This window comes from Syngnathus typhle, linkage group LG9 (assembly GCF_033458585.1).
Source record: "Syngnathus typhle isolate RoL2023-S1 ecotype Sweden linkage group LG9, RoL_Styp_1.0, whole genome shotgun sequence".
Lineage (NCBI taxonomy): Eukaryota > Metazoa > Chordata > Actinopteri > Syngnathiformes > Syngnathidae > Syngnathus > Syngnathus typhle.
Genome location: NC_083746.1, coordinates 6,419,340 through 6,439,542, shown reverse-complemented (window position 1 = coordinate 6,439,542; position 20,203 = coordinate 6,419,340). Strand labels below are relative to the sequence as shown.

Here is a 20,203-nt window from a genome sequence, read left to right as displayed (position 1 = left end):
ATTCTTCAACTCAGCTGATACACAGTGGACGAGCAGACTGTTCCATGTCAGAGTCCACAAGGGGTGGCATGAGCAGATGACTAGTACTATAAAATAAATCCGAGATTAAAACCACCAAACAAAATGTAAGGCATCAACATTTTAGATTTATTGTTGCCTTTTAATAGAAGATAAAGCATTTTGTAAGGACACAGCCTTGATTTGAAGTTGAACACGTCGTCATAACCCCTCTCCCGGATATGGTACATTCCAGGATGTGCCGTGTTTACAAACCTCTCACCTAGCCATTGCATTGGACCGACACCGTTCATTTAACACAATTTTAAGAGTATTTTTTTTTATTATTATTTTGTTTCACTTTTAGCGTTAGATTTTTGGTCTTTTCGTAATCAAATCGTTTAATGTAATACTCTATGAATTTTAACATCAAATATAAAATAGGGTAAAGCTAAGCACGGCACACAAAAATAAAAATTACTGCGGACAGAAATACACGGAATGAAAATTATTATATTATTATATATATATATATTATAATTATATTACTAGGATGGCATCATTTTTTGTATTGAACATTGTGCAACAAGTGCAGATAGGTCCGAGGGTAGTTTATTCTATATATATTATTATTATATTACAAAAATATTATTATATCATCAAACATTTGGGTAGCGAAAATAATTTCATATTAAAAAATGTTATTTTTTCCCATTTTGTATATGCTGCCGTTCCAAGTCTTCCGATAGATGGCGGTAATGTACCTATAAGCTAGTTTTACAATGATCGAAAACAAAAGAAGAACACTTGTTGGCGGAACATTAAACCCAGTGAGTGATCCACCTTGTGGAAGTCCTAGCATTTATCAAATTAACTGGATTCGGAAAGGTAAGACCACACCAAGCTTGATTTTCGCATCTAACGCCTTCTTAACCCTTAGATGCATAATGACCTGGTGAGTTTTTTTTTTTAATATCTTTGTAATTAAAAACATTTCATATTCCAGGAATTCCTCAAAAAACATTTTTTACATCATGCCATTGACATTTTTAACTTACCTATTATATATTTTGAGAAATTGTAGTTTTTGTATTACTACCCCAAGTTTCCATAAGTGCATTTTCTATGGAATCCAATGGGAACCTTAGATCCTCGTCACTGTGGCTGTCAGGAGATGGTTGGCACATACACCTGCATGCGCCAAACACAGAGGTGGCCCATGGTGTGCTTACACCTTTTTCACAGCTCAACACCCAGATTTCAAGAGTGGCATCACCAATGCATGACAGCTCTTCCTCAAAGAGCTGTCAAAAGAGCTTGTCACACCATACATGAGGAGTCGGCTGGAACGCTGCCCCCAGCTACAAACCCCGATTATAGAAGCAATGGAAAGATGTGGGGTGACAAAACCCAGAACCCAGCCACAGGAAAGTAGCAGCCTGGGCCAACCAAAGAGGAAGAGGTGTCATCTGCCCAAGCAGAAAAGACCGCAAGGTCAGCAATAAGTGTGGGGAATGCAATGTTCCTGTGTGCAATGAGCACAGCCAGAAGATGGTAGTTTGCCTGAACTGCAGGCAGTGATGAGAAAGTGAGGCAAAACACACACACAGTTCACAGTTTTTCTATTGTTGTTACATGCAATTGTTCTTTTTTAAAAATGTTAAAAAGTGAAAAATAGATATTTCAAACAAATCATTATTGTGTAAATAATGTAAACATAATACTGAATGTTATATATATATGATTATTCATTCTAATGGAAGATTGTAGGGTTCAGTCACTCATGCATCTAAGGGTTAAGTTTTGGTGTGGAAATAAATATTGTTATAGTTCACGGCCATGCCTTTGTAGACCTTCCCAGGATGGGAGCGTGTCTTCATTTTAATTGGGTTGCCCAAATGTCCAAATTAATCAAGCTTTTTGCTCTTTGTTTTCAGTTCTTAGCTTCTGTGTTTTATGTCCTAAAATGATCTCCAGTGTGTAAGTGATATGGTGTGATAATAGGTTTGGGTCCTCGGGAGGAATCACATTTCTAATCATGGTCTTGAACAACTATATTTACACCCCAAATAAAATCTGAACTACGAGTTGAACCGTTTAGTCAATTTCTGGATTACACATCGATATTTACAACTATATTTACACCCCAAATAAAATCTGAACTATGAGTTGAACCGATTAGTCGACTTCAGTATTACACATCGACATTTGGCACTTGAAGACCACTAATCACTATATAAATAGACTTGACTTGACTAATTAGGTGTCCTTGACCCATCTTCCAGTCAGATCCATTTTACAGGGACTTTTGACTCGCCTTTATGCTGCTGTCGCCAAACTATAACTGTGCATCTGGCCAACAGGTCGGCACAGTCTTTGTACGTCTGTGCGATCCGACAGTACGAGAATAAGATGGTTGATGAAGAGTATAGCGTTTGGCTCGCTAGCGTCCGTTGCCACTTGTCTTAATTAAAAGATTAAATTAAAAGATGCATATCGGCTGTACCTTGAAAATGGCGGTGAGGAAGAAGGGCAGCAGTTTAAAGTGAAACACCCACCTTCTTTGGTAAAATATCTAATAATGCACAGACAACAACTGACTGTCCAACTGCAAAGGAGAACTTTACTCATCATAGAAGTCGTAGGTTAGGCAACATTGTGACATTTGTGTTGCTTTATGACACTGATCATAATGCTAGTAAGACTGAGCAAGAACAATGTCACATTTGTTGAAGAGAAAGTTGAGCAATAAGTATTTGGTAGACTCCCACTAATCACAACATTTAGAGTTTTGCATTGTATTAATCATTTGTTTTTATTCTATGCCTCACCAAATTGTCTTGATAGTAAACTGGTCTACTAGTCTGTGCCACAACAAAAGCTTGTGGGCTGCTGTGCACTCTTGGGGAAAAAAAAAAAATCCCTTATCGGAATATGTTGTTTGGAAATACTACCCCAGAGTTTCATGAATTAACCAGGTACACTGTATTGCTTTTTACTGCCTTCAGAGGAAGGCAAGACCAAGATGCCCCGCAAGGGAAAACGCTCTCGAGCAGTAAAGCTTCAACATCAGAGGAGAAGAATGCTGGCACAGCAGGTACTGTACTTAACGATAAGGTGGCTACTGCATGAGCTTCGATCTGTGAATTATTTGATTATTTGATTTGACATTCACCCAGAACTGTACCCTCTCATGACTCCGCCGGGCATCTCCGGCCTTGACTATGTAATCAGTCCAAAAACAAATAGTCATGTGTTTGTCACGCTGGTCCCAGAAAATTCGTAGGAAATTACAAAACAGAGTGAAGCTGCAACTGATTATACACCACATCTCAAATATTGATGTTTTCTTAGGAAGCAGAAACATCGGAACCAGTCATTCTTTCCAGCACTACAGAGGATACAGACGCTCCCTTGCCTTCTTCAGCTAAAGAGGTATGCTCACTAAGTGCAAGGTTGAACTCGATAACTTCTGAGATAGTAGCAACAAAGAAAATTAATTGAACCAGCTCGAGATCTAAACTTTTGTCCTCATAAAACATAAAGCACACTCCATTTAGCATTTATTAACCCTTATGACCGTATTTTAAGTGTACAGTTATTAAGGGTGGAATGATTAATTGAAAAACTTAACCCTCTTATATAGATATTGACTTTTTTTTTTTTGTCGACAGACCAGTGGACAAACACTCAAATGCCCCTCGTCTACAAGTGTTGAACCAAGCAGAAAAAGGCTCAAGTCTGACATTCTCTCATCATCTGGTATGGAAAAAGTGCATTTAAGAAGAAGTAGTAGTTTGTATGTGATGTGACAATTAGTTATTGATTACCCAAAAAATGACGGAAATAGTTACTGGAATGCCGTTTCAAGAAATTAGTTGAAATTACTTACGAGGAAATTAAAACAAAAAACAGCACAACCTACACCAATGGATAATAACTCAGGATATTTGAGACATCTAATAATCCTGATTTTAATCGGAAGGGATCAGAATAGGCCCAATTATCACCCTGCTTAAGGGATCATTTTTCTCACTAGCCCGCAGCGACTCTACCAGGAGCTGGCTTCCAGTTATTATCGATGTTTTCTCCGTGTCAGACCCCAAAAGGTATTATTTTCTTTTTCAAGCGTTTTGATTGATTATTTTTGTTCTCTTTGCTGCAGTTTATACAAGAAATGTGTTTTTGTCATTTGTATAGGGGACTACTACTGAGTAAACCAATTCCCACAACTAACAATGAAGAAACTAATGATGACCTTGTCATCCAGGGATCTCCCATTTCACACTAAAACATGATCAATTAACAATCATCCATGGTATTCTTAACAGTCAGTTAATTGACTTAAAAGGAGAAACTCTGTCTCACTTTTACGCTGACAAATTTTGGGCTCATGAATAAGTAGCTGCTTCTGTTAGAGTTCTTTGTTTTGAGAAATGTTGCTATATTTTCCCGGTGACATGTTTGATACTATTATTTAAAACATTTTTTATTTATGACCAGAAACCATGTCATACATTTTTGTTTCCAGGACTGTCATATGTAATGTGTTTAATGACATTAAACCACGGTTCTGCAGTGTTTTGTGTGTCATTCTATATTATCAGTGTTACCGCCACTGGTAAAATGATGATGATATCTGAAATATACAGAAATACATTGAAGTACAATCAATTATGAACCATAACAACAACAAAAAAAAAAGAAACAGGAACTGTTAAATCCGTGGGTGTTACTCGCATCGTGAGTGGGTTGGTTCATCTCCCCCAACACCGCCTTTTCCGCATTTTTGTCCAATCACCGATGAGCACGGGACCGGAAGTTTTGAACCGGCCTAAACGCGGGAAGTTGTTCAGCTTCTTCAGCGGGACGACAGCAAAGGTAAAATACCCAACTCTACCGAGAAACCCCATTAAAACGTTGTTTTTATTACTTTCAGTACGTGTATGCGAACTGTCATAAAGTGCTCATTCATCCATGTCTTAGTTTAATTTAAATGGTCGAATGTAAGATCTTTTTCTTGCTTAAGTCGCCGCCGGCTTATATTAGCCATTGGTTGTCTTTATAAAACAGTAATGAAAGAAATGTCTCTAAAATGGCTTCCCTCGAAGGTCGGTGCTGGATTGAAACAAGATGAAGGTTGTTACTTGTGAGATCGCCTGGCACAACAAAGAGCCGGTCTACAGTCTGGACTTCCAGCACAGCTCCGATGGACGCTCTCATCGTTTGGCCACGGCTGGCGTCGACACCACAGTCAGGGTGAGTGCTGGACAGGTTAACCTTTTCTACAAAGACTGGGCCTTATAGTCCTCGATACTCCATCTTGTATTTTCTTAATTTGCTAAAATACTAAACAAAGTGCCCTTTTCAACTAGTTTGGATGTGAAGTATAGGAGGGGAGTCCCACAATGTTTAGAATGTGTCAGCTTTAATTCTGGCTAGTATTTCTATTGTGCAAAATGTTAAAATATTCAATATGACGGAGATATCCATCGTCACGGTACACATCTGTCTTGTGTCCCAAAGACTGGAACACTGCAACACCATATTTATTGTTATTTACTTATGCAGTTATGGAGAGTCGACATGGGCCCAGATGGAAAAGCGGTGGTGGAATTTCTGTCTAATCTAGCCAGACACACGAAGGCTGTCAATGTGGTCCGCTTTAGCCCCAGTGGAGAGCTTCTTGCCTCAGGAGGAGATGGTATGTCTATTGTTGCATGAAGTGTCTTTTTAATTTTAAAGGAGTGATTGTTTCTCTGTCTCAAGTCTTGAATTATGTTAACACAAGCATAAAATAACTACCTATCTGAATAGATCAGCTATCAATAGTTGTAATAGTTTTTGTATGTTGATGAAATTGTCGTAGTTTTTGTCATCATGCATCTTTTTTTTTTTTTTTTTTTAGTTTTTGTTGTCGTCAAGGAAGATAATATTATTGTGAAAAATGAAATTAACATTGCTCACAATCGGAAGTTCTATTGTATTAGCAAATAACCTCAATCTGTTTGTGGCTTGGTTCAGACGCAGCCGTTCTGTTGTGGAAGCTCAATGACAACAAGGAGCCGGAACAGGCACCAGTGTTCCAAGAGGAAGAAGACTCGCAGTTAAACAAAGAGAGCTGGTCTGTTGTCAAGACACTGAGGTACATAACAACAATAATGGCATTCATTCCCAGCAAGGCTGAAAGTGCTGCTTTGTATACATTTCAACCCCACAGCCACCCAAAATGTGGCAAACCAAAAATAATCAGGAAAGAGCACAATGTCACTGTATGTTGATTTTTCTAGCTTAGCTTTGTGCACGGTGTTTTTAGGGGACACATTGAGGATGTGTATGACATCTGCTGGACTCGCGACGGGAACTGCATGGTGTCTGGGTCGGTAGACAACACGGCGATCATGTGGGACATCAACAAAGGTTTGCTGCGAAAACATCCAAATCAATTTTGTATCCAAATAAATTTGTGTCATAATTGTCATTTGTCAATTTATGTCTTTCAGGACAAAAACTGTGTATTCTGAATGACCATAAGAGCTATGTGCAGGGTGTCACTTGGGATCCATTGGGGCAGTATGTTGCCACTCTCAGTTGTGACAGGTAGCCATCATTACCCATAAACAATTCAAAAGCGTTTGGTCCAATTAATTGACAGCCTTTAAAATGTTTTGTATTCCTCCTTTTCAGAGTCATGCGTGTGTACAGCACTCACACAAAGAAGAAAGCCTTCTGTGTAAGCAAAATGAGCTCGGCCTCACCTGCAGATGGAGAGGTTAGTACACACATATCATGTTTTTGTCACCTGATGTGTTAGTTACCTACTGAAATGTGTTTGTATAATTGAATTTGTTTGATATACTGTAATTTGTCCAAAGTGCGACTTTATCAGATACATTTGCCCATCACGTGTAACATTGTTGCAGGCCAAGCAGCACCGTATTTTCCACGACGACAGCATGAGGTCTTTTTTCCGACGTCTTTGCTTCACACCAGATGGCACCTTCTTACTCGCTCCAGGTAGTTCTACGGAAAATTGTCACAATTGTTATTGTAATAGTTATTATTGTTATTTTGAGAGATTGGATTTGAGTTGTTAACAGAAATATTCTCACTGTCCTGCCCTCCTCAGCCGGATGTGTGGAGGTCGGGGAAACCATCACAAATACTACCTACATTTTTTCCAGGAAGAGCCTCAAGAGGTAAAATGCACTAGTTGAGATCGTTACGAGCATTTGTTTGATATCTAATGTACATGAATTCATTGTTGTTTAGACCAGTTGCTCACTTGCCATGTCCAACAAAAGCCACACTGGCTGTGCGCTGTTGTCCAGTCTACTTTGAGCTGAAAACCAAGAAGGCAGAAGGTAAGAATACCTGACTGTCGCTTTAAATTTTGATTTCTCTTCTATCTCCCATTTTGTCTTCTAAATGTTTCTCTGTCTTCCCATCACAGACGGTTCAACCGAGCCCCTTCCTAATCTGTTCAATCTCCCTTACCGTATGGTGTTTGCCGTGGCATCCGAGGACTCCATTTTTCTGTACGACACGCAACAGGCACTCCCGTTTGGCCTGGTGTCCAACATTCATTACCACACACTCAGTGACCTTACATGGTAATGGAACTATCTTCTCCATAATAATCCAAACATCTGTCTTTGTTTCTTTTCAATTTTGGTGTAAAATGAGCTGTTAATGCACTGCTAGAGCCGAATTGTTGAGTCTCTTCATTAGGGTCTGGGCGATTATGGAAAATACTTATCATGATTACTTTTGTTTTGTATGGAAATCACATTTTAGTAAAAAAAATTATGTAATAATCGCTGAAAAGGGCAATGTGTATTCAGTCTGTGACTCTGAGTTGCTTCCATTTTGTATCAGGTCTCGAGATGGTTCCTTCCTGGCAGTGTCTTCCACAGATGGCTACTGCTCCTTCCTGTCCTTCTCTCCAGGGGAGTTGGGAACTCCTCTGAAGGAGCCCCCCACTCTGGAAGTTTTCACACCTACCAGTGCTGCTGAGAAAAAGAGCAAAAAGACACCAGCAGCTCGAACCTCATCCCCCGTGTCCCAGCCGCCAAGCTCGGCTTCCACTCCCACATCCCACGTCACCCCGGGAGGAGACGGCGGCACAACCCCAGATGAGTCGAAGACAAAGTCCAAGCCTCGGCCTCGAAAGATCACCCTCAATACACTGGAGGCCTGGGGGAAGCCCTCCACTCTAAAAAACACACCTCCCTCTACTCCTCCAACGTCCGCAACCACGAGTGCACCCCCAACTCCCCAACCCCGTGTCAACACACTCACACCCAGCTCCCGGAAGGGCCCCCGCCTCACCCCGCTCGCTCCCACAGCACCCAAAGTCTTCAACAGCACCAATTTGCCCACCACTCCCAAAGGTACCATAGCGTCTAAAGGACCCACTCCAAGGTAAATATAAGTGGGAAACTGAGTCTGCCATCTTATTCTATCAAGTTGCCCTCAATCATTTACAGCCATGAAAAGATTAAGAAATACAGTATTGCAGATAGCTATATTTGCTACATGAGGTAGTCCAGCACAATCTAATGGGATTTAGTACATCTGCCTCATCATAATGATAGGGCAGACATCTGCCAAGGCTGAACTGTTAACAGAAGAAACACAAATATGGCACACCATGTCAATTTTAAAAAGAGATATATTATATATATTAATATATTAAGGTCTACAATACATGGATTATTACTTCAACTGTGGAGGTTTGGGTGTAGAGCATCACACTATGAGATGTGCTTAAAATTTTGTCATTGTGTGGCAAAATGAGGGAATCAAAATATTAACAATTTAGCATCAACAAGTGTACAAAAGAAAAAATCCACAGGAGAAAACTACACAGATTACATGCTCCCCCCTCGATATTGAGGGGAAAAAATAATCAGATAACACCAAATTTTGCAAGTTACAATAAGAAATATATTCAAAGTTTGATACAATTCGACAAGTCTCTGGATTTTGAATGGGAAGGACGAATAATCTGGCGCAGAGTAAACATTGTCACTCATGGTTTATTGTACTCGGCATAAAATTCTCACTTTCTCTACATAGTAAATACGCATGGAAATGATTGTAAAATGTCTGAAATGGTAGTCAGTGTTTTCAAAATAGGAAGCCTTGACATCAATTGCTTTGTTTTGGTTGTGCTCAGCTCAGAACAAAAGCCTTGTCTGGTTTTAGGGTGTTCGTTGGACCCCCTGTTGATTATCAAATAATCACTCTGGATCCTGACAGACAATGGAGGGTCTGTGCGAGCTTTTGTATTTAAATGTCTGGCTTGGAATGGCTCTATCTCATCTGACTGTTGATAGTTTTATGGCTGAACAGTAAATAAGTGAACAACACGATGAATAGATGATTAATGGACTTTCTGCAACTGATTTATTTCTCTTTGTTTCCAGGCGAGTTTCTTTGACTCCTGTCGGGTTGCATTCGTCCAGTTTGGTCTTCAGTTCTCCTGCGTCTACTGAGAAAGCTAAACATGGTCAGTGTGCGTTACAGTATGGCCACCTCTTCCCTTTTTTGCTTCTGCTTTTGGAAGCTTCCTTTAAATAATTAATTAGAAGAGTCCCGTGTCATTGTCGTCTTTCTTTTTTCGTTTACCTTCAGGACGCCCTTCTCCTCCCACCGATCCCCTTTGCCAGCCTCCGGAGTCCAAGCGACCCAAGACGGACGACATCATCAGTGCGCCAAGCAGCGTCATTCAGCCTTAGTGCTGCCATGATCTAAGCACGACTGTCTCTACCTTCATGATCAAATAATCCTCTTGTGTGTTATACCACAGCAGCATTGTGATTGAGAGGGTAATAACACCTTCATGCATGATGTATTCAAATGTTATCGTAAATACTTTGCATGAATGACTTTAAGAAGTATTGTATGATAATTAGTTGCTTTAAATTCTGAATGGTGCAAGTAAAAAACTTGCAATAATAAAATAGCACTTAATTTAGTGCTGCGTTAACTTTGATTATGCTATATTTTCTTGCTGATTAGCTTTGGCGAATGGGGTTTGAGCTCTAAAATTGTAATGTAAAAGATTTTTTATAGTCTGAGGTTTAATGTTTATTGAAATACATTTCTTCATTCAGAACAAAGCCAAACCAAATAAGATGTTTTATTTATTTTTTTTGCTTAAGAATGTTCCGTTTAGCCACCCATTTTCCATTTACCTTTGAGAATTCTTCAACCCTAAACTAAAAGCAGTGAAATATACACTGTAAAAATATTTGTTAAACGTTAAACTAAGCTTTTTTTTTGAGTCACCCAAATGATGTTGATATCGGTCAACCGAACTTGATTCACAGGGGGACGGAAATAAAAAGATTGACATGTCGATCAGCCAATCATAATCGAGCTGATTCGGGCTCTTTAACGGTTATGTGCACTGTGTGAAGGCGGGGAGGAGTTGGCTCCTTTAGGCTGATTAGCAACAAACAGAAGGTTGCGAGTTTAAATTTTGGATTATATGACCACCGGATTGGATTTTGCCGCAACCGGAGCGGTATGAACTCGCATCTGTGTTACACAGTCTTGTTGGCACGCTTTTCGGCGAGGCCAGGTGACTATTTGTAACATTAGAGAGCGCCGATAGCGCAGGGCAACCTCGCTTTTTTTTTTAGGTCGTTGGAGGTAGCGATGGTGAGCTGATAGCTGCGTCATCATGTTGCTTCCGACTCGAGTTGGTCGAAACAAATCTCAAGTTAACGCCGTCCGCTGTGATTCCGTCCCGAGGGCCACTCCCGATCACCTGAGGTAGATGCAACGCGGAACGCTACCCGTAGGGAAAGCTTGCTAACGGCCGGGGGTCTAGCGAGGCGGCTGACTTTACATCACTTGGCGTTATTGGCGCGATTCCCCCTCCTGGGCTGCAATTGTTGTCTCCACTCGAGCGAACAGTCCCCCAAAACAAGTGTGTCGCCGCTTGAACGTCACAATAACAATGACAATGTGACCATAACGTTTAATATGAACTATAGCCATATAAATATTTGATGTTTGGACGAGGACGAAGGATGCCCGTGATGACATCGAGGTTTCAAATCAGGAGCATCTACTAAAAGTTTGTCGTTTGGCACTTTCGCCACTAATATTTATGTAAGAGAGATTTTCTAATACTATTTACCAATAGACAACTGATGTGGCATCAGGGTGTCAAAGTGTGTTAAATTGGACTTGAGGGACTTTTCTCCTCAAAACAGGGGCAAAGTTCCAATCCGAGCTATCAGGGTATATAACAAGTCACGATGGCCGTTAAGGGGTCAACTTGCCCCCTCAAGCCGTGGTCGAGTCTTGCCGGCGAAAGGAGCCGGTCGTCGAACTTCGAGTGGATCGACGGACTGCTCTACCGAAAGAAGCTGGAGAAGGGTTTCCTAAACTACCGGGAGGTTTTGGATGAGGACCGGAGACTGGAGACGGTTGCTACCTTTCACCGGCGACCATCCGGCAAGCATCACCTCTCCCTGGAGGAGACATACAAATGCGTGGCCGAGAACTACTGGTGGGAGGGTAAGAACGTCATCTTAACAACCTTTGAATATTTAAAAATAAATCATGGCCTTTCTTGACGTTTCACAAAGGTTAATAAGTGATTTTATAAAGGAAGAAGTACAGAATGAGCGTAGGAATCACACAAATGGAGAAAGGTACACGGACGTGGATCCATCCATCCATTTCCAATAGTACCAGTAGGATTCTCCCAGGACCAGTTGCCAGTCAATAGCAAGGGGACTACAACCATTCGCACTCACATTAACACTTATGGGCATCTGAAGTACTGGCGAAAACCCTTACAAGAAGGTCGGAGCCAAGGGTCGAACCTCAGAACAGTCCGGCAAACTTTATAACCAAATGGTCAACTTTGATAGATGGATGACTAAGGTGTATGCTGAGATTCGAACCCAGAACTGCTCCCTGTTTGGACTCACCCATGGGTCACCTTGGTGGAAAATGGCCTCTGTAGTTTGCTATGAGGGTAAAACTGCGCAGTATGAATATTTTCTCTTTGTAGCTAAATAAAGTGACCCAATTGGCATCTTATCACATATTTGAAACTGGAAAAGCAGGGGAAAAAAGTATTTTCTAAAAGAGCCCTTTAATGTGTCATTCACTATTCTTGTCTCCATTTGCTGATGAGATCATAGTCACTGTTTCTGTTTATAGCAATTGTAGATTGCAAAACTGCATATGATAATTCTCGGGGGGGATGTGTAATTTTTTTTCACCCTTTAAATAAGACGTGTTCGAAGCTGTGGACCAACCTCAAGAAGAAGAAGAAAAAAAAATCTTGTCCATTATTGTTGTTACAGAGATGTACTTCCACATCAGAGACTTTGTTCTGGACTGTTCTGAGTGTCAGAGCCAGCAACACAAAAAGAGAGAGGTGAGTAAAGATTGCAGTTTTGAGGGGGGTGGGGAATGCAAAATGTTTGTTTCTTGTGTCATAAGTGTTCCCTTTCTTTTTTTCTGACACAGTTTGGGATCATACTTGCGTGCTCTCATTTTCTGTCCAACTTGGATGTCCCTGACATCACCTTTCTCACCTCATTTCTACAGTCTAACCCTGGTTTTATTTTTTGTTTGTTTTGTTTTTATCCTCTGAAAATCCGCCTATCCCGTAGGAGCTCGGCAACCGAGGATGCGTCACGAAGACGATGGCGTCGCACAGCTCTGACATGCTCAACAAGCTGAGGAGTCAGAGGGAGGCGGGAATGTTCTGTGACATCACTCTGCGTACTAACGGGCAGTCCTACGCCGCGCACAGAGCCGTGCTGGCGGCCGTCAGCGACCACTTCCAGGAAATCTTTACCGAGATGGATTCCAGTATGAAGGCAGACATAGATCTCACAGGTAGGTCAACATCAGCATATGTCGTGTTGTTTGATTTACAGTTAAGTATTTCATAAAAACATCCCATTTGTCTTCATTCTGGAAAACACATTGAGATTATTATTTTTTTGGGTTGCAGACCAGTGTTATGTGTAAAAGTGAGCCTACAAAATAGGATTGCGTGCAAAAGCATCTAAAATACCCGAAATAAAAAAAGATGAGCTCTGACCCAGGACCAAAAATGAGACATTTTACTCAATCCTCCCCAAATTAAGATTTCTGCATCGCATATATGTGGGGGATTACTGAAAATGTTACCGTCGCTTCCTATGATCAAATTGATAAAGCATCGTTAATCTTCCTCAGCGTGTAACAATCTTACAAAGTAAAATGACATTTTCAGAGAGCTCACGATGTCATCAAAGCTGTCAAAAATGTCATACTTTGGAATAAGCATAGTTCACAGTCAATTTGATTTACCCACCCTTTCGCAAACCGTTCAAACTCAATTCAGCTCAAATGGACCATTCTTTTAGCTGTTCAAAATATTGCGTCCATTTATTTTGGAAGAAAAGGCTCACTTTCATCTTGTACCTTGGGGCTTTATTTCTTGATTGTTAGCATGAGGTGAGGTCATAAAGGAGCAAGTGGCTTAAAGGACTTTTCAATGTTTTTGCTGTTATTCGCTCCCTGTTTCCGCTAAGTGCTCACCAATCAGCGCTGACTGCTCGTACCTGACTAACAAGTCTGTCTCCTGCTCACAGGCTTCAGCGAGGACAGTCTTTTGTCTCTCCTGGACTTCTCCTACTCCTCCACGTTGTGTGTGCGCCGGGAGGACCTTCCCGAAGTCATCACCATGGCCCGCCACCTCGGCATGTGGCCTGCTGTGGAGGCCTGCTCTGCTCTAATGAAAGAGAACCACCGCAACATTGTTCATCCTAGCCGGGACTTAAAATTGGGCTATGGCGACGTTTGCAGTCAGCGCCATCATCAACAGATAGAAACCAAAAGGAAAAGAGAACTAGAGGATAACAATGGCAGCTTCCACTTAAAACTGGATGCATCTGATGAGTCTTTGGAGGTAGGTCCAAGTTGCAATGTGTGCAGGACACCAAATGCCAAAGTTCATAACGGGCTCCCCATGAGTCCTTCACACCGGATGAAGCTCATGGACTTCAAATCTCCTTCCTCTAAGAAAATTGCCGTATCCAGAAATGTTGGCACCCCACAATCCAAAAATTACTCAGCCATATCTCCATCCAACACTCGTCTTCTCCGATCAAGTCCCGGTGCTGCTCAGGAGGTTCAGAGAACACTGCCTATGCCTGAAAGCCCTCGACAAAACCGGAAGTCGGGAGCCCCCAGGTCCAGTCCGGTTTGCAGCCCCGTCAGGGTGAAGCAGGAAGAGGAAGAGTTGGGAGTGGACGAGGAGGACTATGCAAGAGCCCAGGAGAAGTACAAACTGATGATGGTTCTCGGCCTCCAGAGGACCGTCCTTCTCCCTCGGCCGGAAGATCTGATTGGTTGGCGGCAGAAGAAACGACTCAGGAAGCTTAAAGCCAACAACTACTCTCTGACCAAGCGACGGAATCCCCGCCCCGCTCCGCCAGTGCTACCATACAGGCCTGTGACGCTTTCTCTTCCCCTCTGCGACCCTGTGAACAATCTCCTACTCAACAAGGGGGGCAAGACCAAATCTGGTGTCCCACCTGTCCCTGAAGCAATTTCAAAAAGACGCAATCCTAACAAACAAGTCCCTCCTAGCGACAGAAGCATGCGAAGTAAAGGAGTCTTACCTGATATGTTCCGAGCGAACTGCCAGCCTGGCTTCAGTGGTAGAGAGCTCAGACGATCTGTGAGGAACGGTGCTAGTGTCCGTCCTCCAGTCCAGCAGCCCCTGCGCCGTGCGGCCAGCAAAACTCCAGCGGCGAACAAAGTCAGGATCAAATCAGAACCAGCCGAATACTCAGTCTCAGGTCTCTCTCTCGCGTCAGTCAATCAACCCTCTCAGAGAACACAGGCCAGGAGCAACATCACCGTCGAGGCGGTCAAGACACTGCGCTACAACACCAGCCGTCCGGGGACAAAAGCCAAGCCCAGGCGGGGCAGCGCAAGAGGGGAGAGGAAGCCCCGGGGTCGGCCCAGGAAAGTGTTGAGGGAGGAGATGGACGACGCAGGGAGTCAAATAAAGGTCGATCCACCTGGCGGGTTCCAGTTTTCAGAGAACTCTCCTCCCCCAGCCATCTACAACCACCCTTTATACAAAGTGATCAAAGAGGAACCGGCAGATCCCGTGCCAGTCGGCGGACCTTTCTTGGATCCGCCCTCCCCAGACCTGGGTAAGCGCCAGAGCAAGCCTCCCATCAAACTACTGGACTCTGGCTTTTTGTTCAGCTTCTGTCGGCCGTCCGGGGCGCCCATGGTGGGAATCAAGAAAGAGGAAGAGAGCGTGGATATCTGTTGGACACGCTCCGTGTCACAAGTCAACGAGAAATTTGGAACGGGTCAGTCCAACCACAGGGCACTGAGAGCCAGAGGACCACCACCCACCTTGGCAGTGGTGAAGAAAGAGAGGGAGGAGACGAGTGTGAGCCAGAACAGGGTTCAAAGACCCAGGGCTAACTCTCGACCCAAGACTCCTTCGGCCAGATCCAAAAGGACAAAGGCTACACCTGTCATACCAAAGGTAGGTGAAGGGGGTGGCCAATAGTTCATAATGACACGTCTTGTCTATTGAACCATTCGAAAAGCCTTAAAAGAACTGCATCCCTCTCGCAGCCTCTCAAATGTTAATGCATGATTGGAGTAATGGCTCGATGTAGTTGTCTCTTATTTTTGTGTACGCTACTGTACATAGTGAATATTGCAGTCAAGCTTCTTTCCCTGTTTTCTTTTTGGAACCCATCAGCAAGAGCCTACCGAGATCCCCTTGAGCAGCAGGGGCTGTGTCGTCTTGGACTCTGTTCACCGGGCAAGGCTAAAGCAGCTGCGGGGCCCGCGCAGCCAGGCCCCGAAAGCCCCCAAGGCGGCCCATTCTTGCGTGCAATGCTCCACCTCGCACCAGGACTGCGATGCTCTGATCTTGCATCGCCTGCGGCACATCGAGGGCAAGCACTGGCCGTGTCTGGTAAGTCCTGACTCTCTCCATTCTTTGTTTTTATTAAAAGACTACAGACATTGGAGATGATATACTGTTCGGCAGGCTGAAGTTGCAGTCGTAGGGTATAGTCTAGAAAGTCTATATTTCTTTTGCATTTGATTATGTTGTCTGACCACCTTTTGCTCTGAAGCTTTGCAGCAAGACCTTCTTCCGACTGAGGAATGTACGGAATCACATCCGCACCCATGACCCCAAGTTGTACAAATGCAGGAGCTGCATTGTTGCTGGCTCCTGAGGCCACTTTGTTGGCCAAAGCGTCTGCTGAACCGAGGTGAGGTGAGGTGGGGTGGCTCCCTTTTCGAGACTGAGATGCACACTGAGGTCATTTACAACTGATAGTCTCTTTTTTTTTTTTTTTTCCTCCACCTAGAATCTGACAAGGAAGTGACACGAGCAATCGGAAGCGTGTACATAATGGAGACGTCACCCACAAGCACAACGGGGTCTGTAAAGACAAGTGACTGTTCTTTTGATTCTTATCTAAGTCTTGTGGTGTTTGAAAGCCAAACCAAGGTCGCCGTTTGTCCGTTTCCCCTCCAAAAGAAAAAAAGATCCAAACTTGAATATTATACTCAGGGGGCGGGGGAAGATGACGCCGCCGCCGCGTAACATCGATCCCACGTCATCATCAACATGCTTGTGTATAAAAATGAAAATCGTGATTGTTTTAATTGGTTCCCGTTATATAGTGTCATCAATCCTACGTGTACAGTTGATATTTGGAGTGAGTGCACTTATGTTGTCATTCTAAGAGCTGATGGTGAATTTGAAGGTGGGGAAGACTTGAAGCCATGGGTGGGAATACTTGAAGTGTTTTATTGGGTGGGGGGTGGGGGGGGGGGTGTTTCAGGCGGTCCTTTGGGTGTTTCAATGTCCGTTTTGGTGTGCTCAACTCTGTAATAACTTCACTCGCCGGCGCCACCCTCCGTTCTGATCTGCCTGTGTCGCGTCCTACTAATCCGTACAAGGAGCGTACGCGACCGTTCCGACAACACCGCATGTGCATCTGCAGTACGTTCGTATGGATTTTCGCAACGTGACTGCTTCACAATGGCAACTTGAGCCATCCTATCCTCCACCTTTTTACCTAAGCCCGTTTCCCTCCTACTGAATAAATGCAATGTGTGCACATAGAGTTTATGGTTCACAAATTGATTTTTGAAAATATTACCGTCTGTTAAAAGACTGTATACATTTTTGACTTTTATATTATTATACTTGCTTTAATTACCTTTATTTTCTTTTTGCTATAGTCTCAACCTCATGTGTTGAGCCAGCATGACAAATGATAGAATATTTAACAGAAATACAAGAGTATTTATAATTAATGCTGGGACCTTTTAACATATTGTCGGGAAGTAAGTGATTGCGAGTTTTATTGAAAATGAGATGATTTTAAATCCATTCCTGTGCTTCTTGTGGTTGGGAAGGTTATGTGTTTGCTCTGGGGATGTTCTAATCTGATCAATAAATCTGAGTATATAACATTGTCTCAAAGATTCTGCTTTTGTAAAGCGATTCATGCCGTTTGAGGGTATTTGGATCCGATTCCAGCTGACTTTGGGCAACATCCGAAGTACACCGTGGCCCAGCACATATCCCATATAGATAAACAACCACGTGCATATGGAATAGTTAGTCTTCAATCAACTTTATTTGCGGACATAAAACAATCGATGCAAGAACCAGAATATCTAAAATATGACACATTCAGAAACCACTACCGCAATATATTTTTGACTCCAAATTGTCTGCTCAAATGTGATATATTCTCGACCATTGCAGTGCCTAAAGTATACACGTGGTGGCGTTGTTTGCACTGGCACCGAAATGAAATTCTTTGAGTGCACTTATATGCTGCTTAAAAGGTGAGTAGTTTTACTTCCAAGTTTTCCGTTTTATTACTGATTGGGTAATCTGTTTTTCCATTTGTATGTGTGACAGCTAAGAACAGAAGTGAATGCAAGGGGTCAACTTCTTCGGTATTCCTCACTTCACATCTGTCATCAAGGAGTAAGTAGTTTTATTTTGTTCTATTAAACTAGTTCAATTATTTTTATTGGGATGGATGGTGGTTAATTATAATATGTTTGCTTAAATAAACTGTTTCAATTTTATGATGGCCTTGGAAGGAAATAATTCACTCTACATTATCTTATATTGGTCATTTGTTTTCACTAAGTAATTGGCTCTCCACCACTTCACATAAAGAAATAGTTTTACAATGTAAATACAGCCATGTCTGTGCAAATCCACTAGATGACAGTACCGCTCTGCAAATGTCTTCATGATGCTTTGTCATGTTTTAGCCGAAAGAGCCAGTGGCTTTTTGTTTTATAACACAATGGTTGTCTTATAATGTTTAAACGTCTACAACAGTTAAAAATGTTGATTGTGAATGAGCGTCAACTTGGTCATTCGTCATCCCTGAGTGAGTTGTTTAAAAAAAAAAAAAAAAAAGTTGGGGTTGCACTTTCTACTGTAATTAAACTATTCAATTCCACTGTACTCTGGTACTTGGATTTCAAGTCACCCAGATTACACAAATGGTGCAGCAACTCGTGTAGACAGACAATATTCAAATACTCAATGGAATTTATTCCTTATTCTCTGTAAAAAGACTAATATTAGCGCATCTTACTGACCTTGAGATATATATATTTTTTGCGTTATGAATATATTACATTGCTCCGTGCTGGCGAAGTTTCGCCCACCAGAGGCAGCAAAAATGTCCATTCAAATGAAGCATGAAATAACTATACCAAAACTGTTTAAAGAAGTCAACTCAAAAGTTGTCTTCATGATATGTTGTATGCGACCCCACTATAGTCTAAACATTGTATTGTGATTAATATTTGGTTTGTAGATGTTTGCGTGAACAACACAATGCCAGCCAATGGCGCCATCAGGCCCAACTGTAAGTAGTGCCTTCACACTGCCGCATTATTCGGGGGGCCTCCGTCTACCTTTTCAAATCTCGGAAACCAGCAGGGTCTTGCTTACTCGGGTTACCCTCGCAGCACTAGCGCCTGCATATGTGGGCTTACAGAGAATACGCCCAAGAACAGCTGACAATTTATGCTGCTGGGGCCCCCTCATTTTCAGTGGGAAGGAGGAGGAAGAGCATGGGGGAGGAGGTGGAAGCGACATTGGGGTGGTAAAGGGTTAAAAAAAAAAAGGCCAGGATGGGTAGCTGCAAACATACGGGTCGCTAGGGGTGAGAGGGGAGGAGAAGTGGCTCGCCTTGTTTGTAGCTTGTCAGCAATTGCCTGAGACAAGCTTTTTGCCTCTGTGTGTGAAAGCTACTTGGCAGGAATGCTCAGATTGTACCAAGTGCGGCTCGGAGAGGGGGGTTCCACAAGAGCAGCGTTGAGGAGTGTGTGTGTGGCACAAATGAGCTTTTAGTGCCGCTTTTGTGTGCGTGTGTATGTGCGTGCGTGTGTGTGAATGGGGGCTGGAGAAGAGTGTGGATATGTCCTCACTCTCTCCCTCTCGAGAAGCAACAAAAGATGGGGAATGAGACACCCCTCCTCCCCTCCCCTTTCCCCTCTTCTCTACTCCCCCTTTTCCCTTCCCCAGCTCTCAAGAGAAAGAAAGCAACCGAGGAAGGGGGGGGAAAAAAAAAGGAAAGATGATGAAACCCGAAGTGGTCCCGCAGTGTGAATTGTTTGCTTGCATCTGGATCGTGTGTTACTGTGTGTTTTTGTGTGTGCTCTCGTTGTTGTTATTATTATTATTATTATTATGTGTGGGTGTTGTGTCTGGCTGTGTGTTTTGTTCCTAGCAGGGGTTGTTATTGTTTCGAGTGTGTGTTGTGTGTGTGAGGCAACCTGTAGCGTTGTAGCTATAAGAGCATCCCTCCTCTACGTTAGGAGGAATGCAGTCGGCAGATCTTGCAGAATTCCTCCTCCACGCCTGCTTCGTTATTCCCAAATGCCGCCATGGACACAAGCATGGAAAAACATGTCTGCATATTTAGATTGCTGACACCCAAATTGAGTATCTCCTGCAACCTTAACACACTCCAGCTGTAATCGTTTCCTCACAGAACGCAATACAGCGGAACTAATATTGTTACTGGCACAAAGAGCATGGTGGACTAGTGGTTAGCAATCTGCTTCACACTTCAGATGTTTTAGGTACATCAGCTCCTTCCCACTTAGTAAAAATGATCAATATTAAACTCCT

The 20,203-nt window shown here is 42.6% G+C and overlaps 2 protein-coding genes across 4 annotated transcripts; both read left to right on the top strand.

Annotated features, from left to right (window-relative positions):
• Nucleotides 1-4,799: 4,799 nt before the first annotated feature.
• On the top strand, nt 4,800-9,997 carry chaf1b (chromatin assembly factor 1, subunit B). The gene is made up of 14 exons (XM_061286977.1): nt 4,800-4,878; nt 5,109-5,256; nt 5,569-5,701; nt 6,022-6,142; nt 6,314-6,417; nt 6,501-6,597; nt 6,685-6,769; nt 6,921-7,014; nt 7,127-7,196; nt 7,270-7,361; nt 7,451-7,610; nt 7,876-8,421; nt 9,429-9,511; nt 9,637-9,997. Exons 2-14 carry the CDS (start codon nt 5,131-5,133, stop codon nt 9,738-9,740), a joined length of 1,815 nt encoding a protein of 604 aa, XP_061142961.1. The 5' UTR covers nt 4,800-4,878; nt 5,109-5,130; the 3' UTR covers nt 9,741-9,997.
• Nucleotides 9,998-10,403: 406 nt separating this feature from the next.
• Nucleotides 10,404-17,500, top strand: si:dkey-229b18.3 (uncharacterized). 3 transcript variants are annotated; one of them, XM_061286975.1, is made up of 8 exons: nt 10,405-11,124; nt 11,229-11,535; nt 12,336-12,409; nt 12,648-12,876; nt 13,620-15,541; nt 15,764-15,982; nt 16,146-16,286; nt 16,386-17,500. In XM_061286975.1, exons 2-7 carry the CDS (start codon nt 11,274-11,276, stop codon nt 16,248-16,250), a joined length of 2,811 nt encoding a protein of 936 aa, XP_061142959.1. In that variant the 5' UTR covers nt 10,405-11,124; nt 11,229-11,273; the 3' UTR covers nt 16,251-16,286; nt 16,386-17,500. The 3 variants fall into 3 exon arrangements, with proteins under 3 accessions (XP_061142960.1, XP_061142959.1, XP_061142957.1); XM_061286976.1 differs by having other exon boundaries at nt 10,404-11,535; nt 16,146-16,291; XM_061286973.1 differs by having other exon boundaries at nt 10,405-11,535.
• Nucleotides 17,501-20,203: the final 2,703 nt, after the last annotated feature.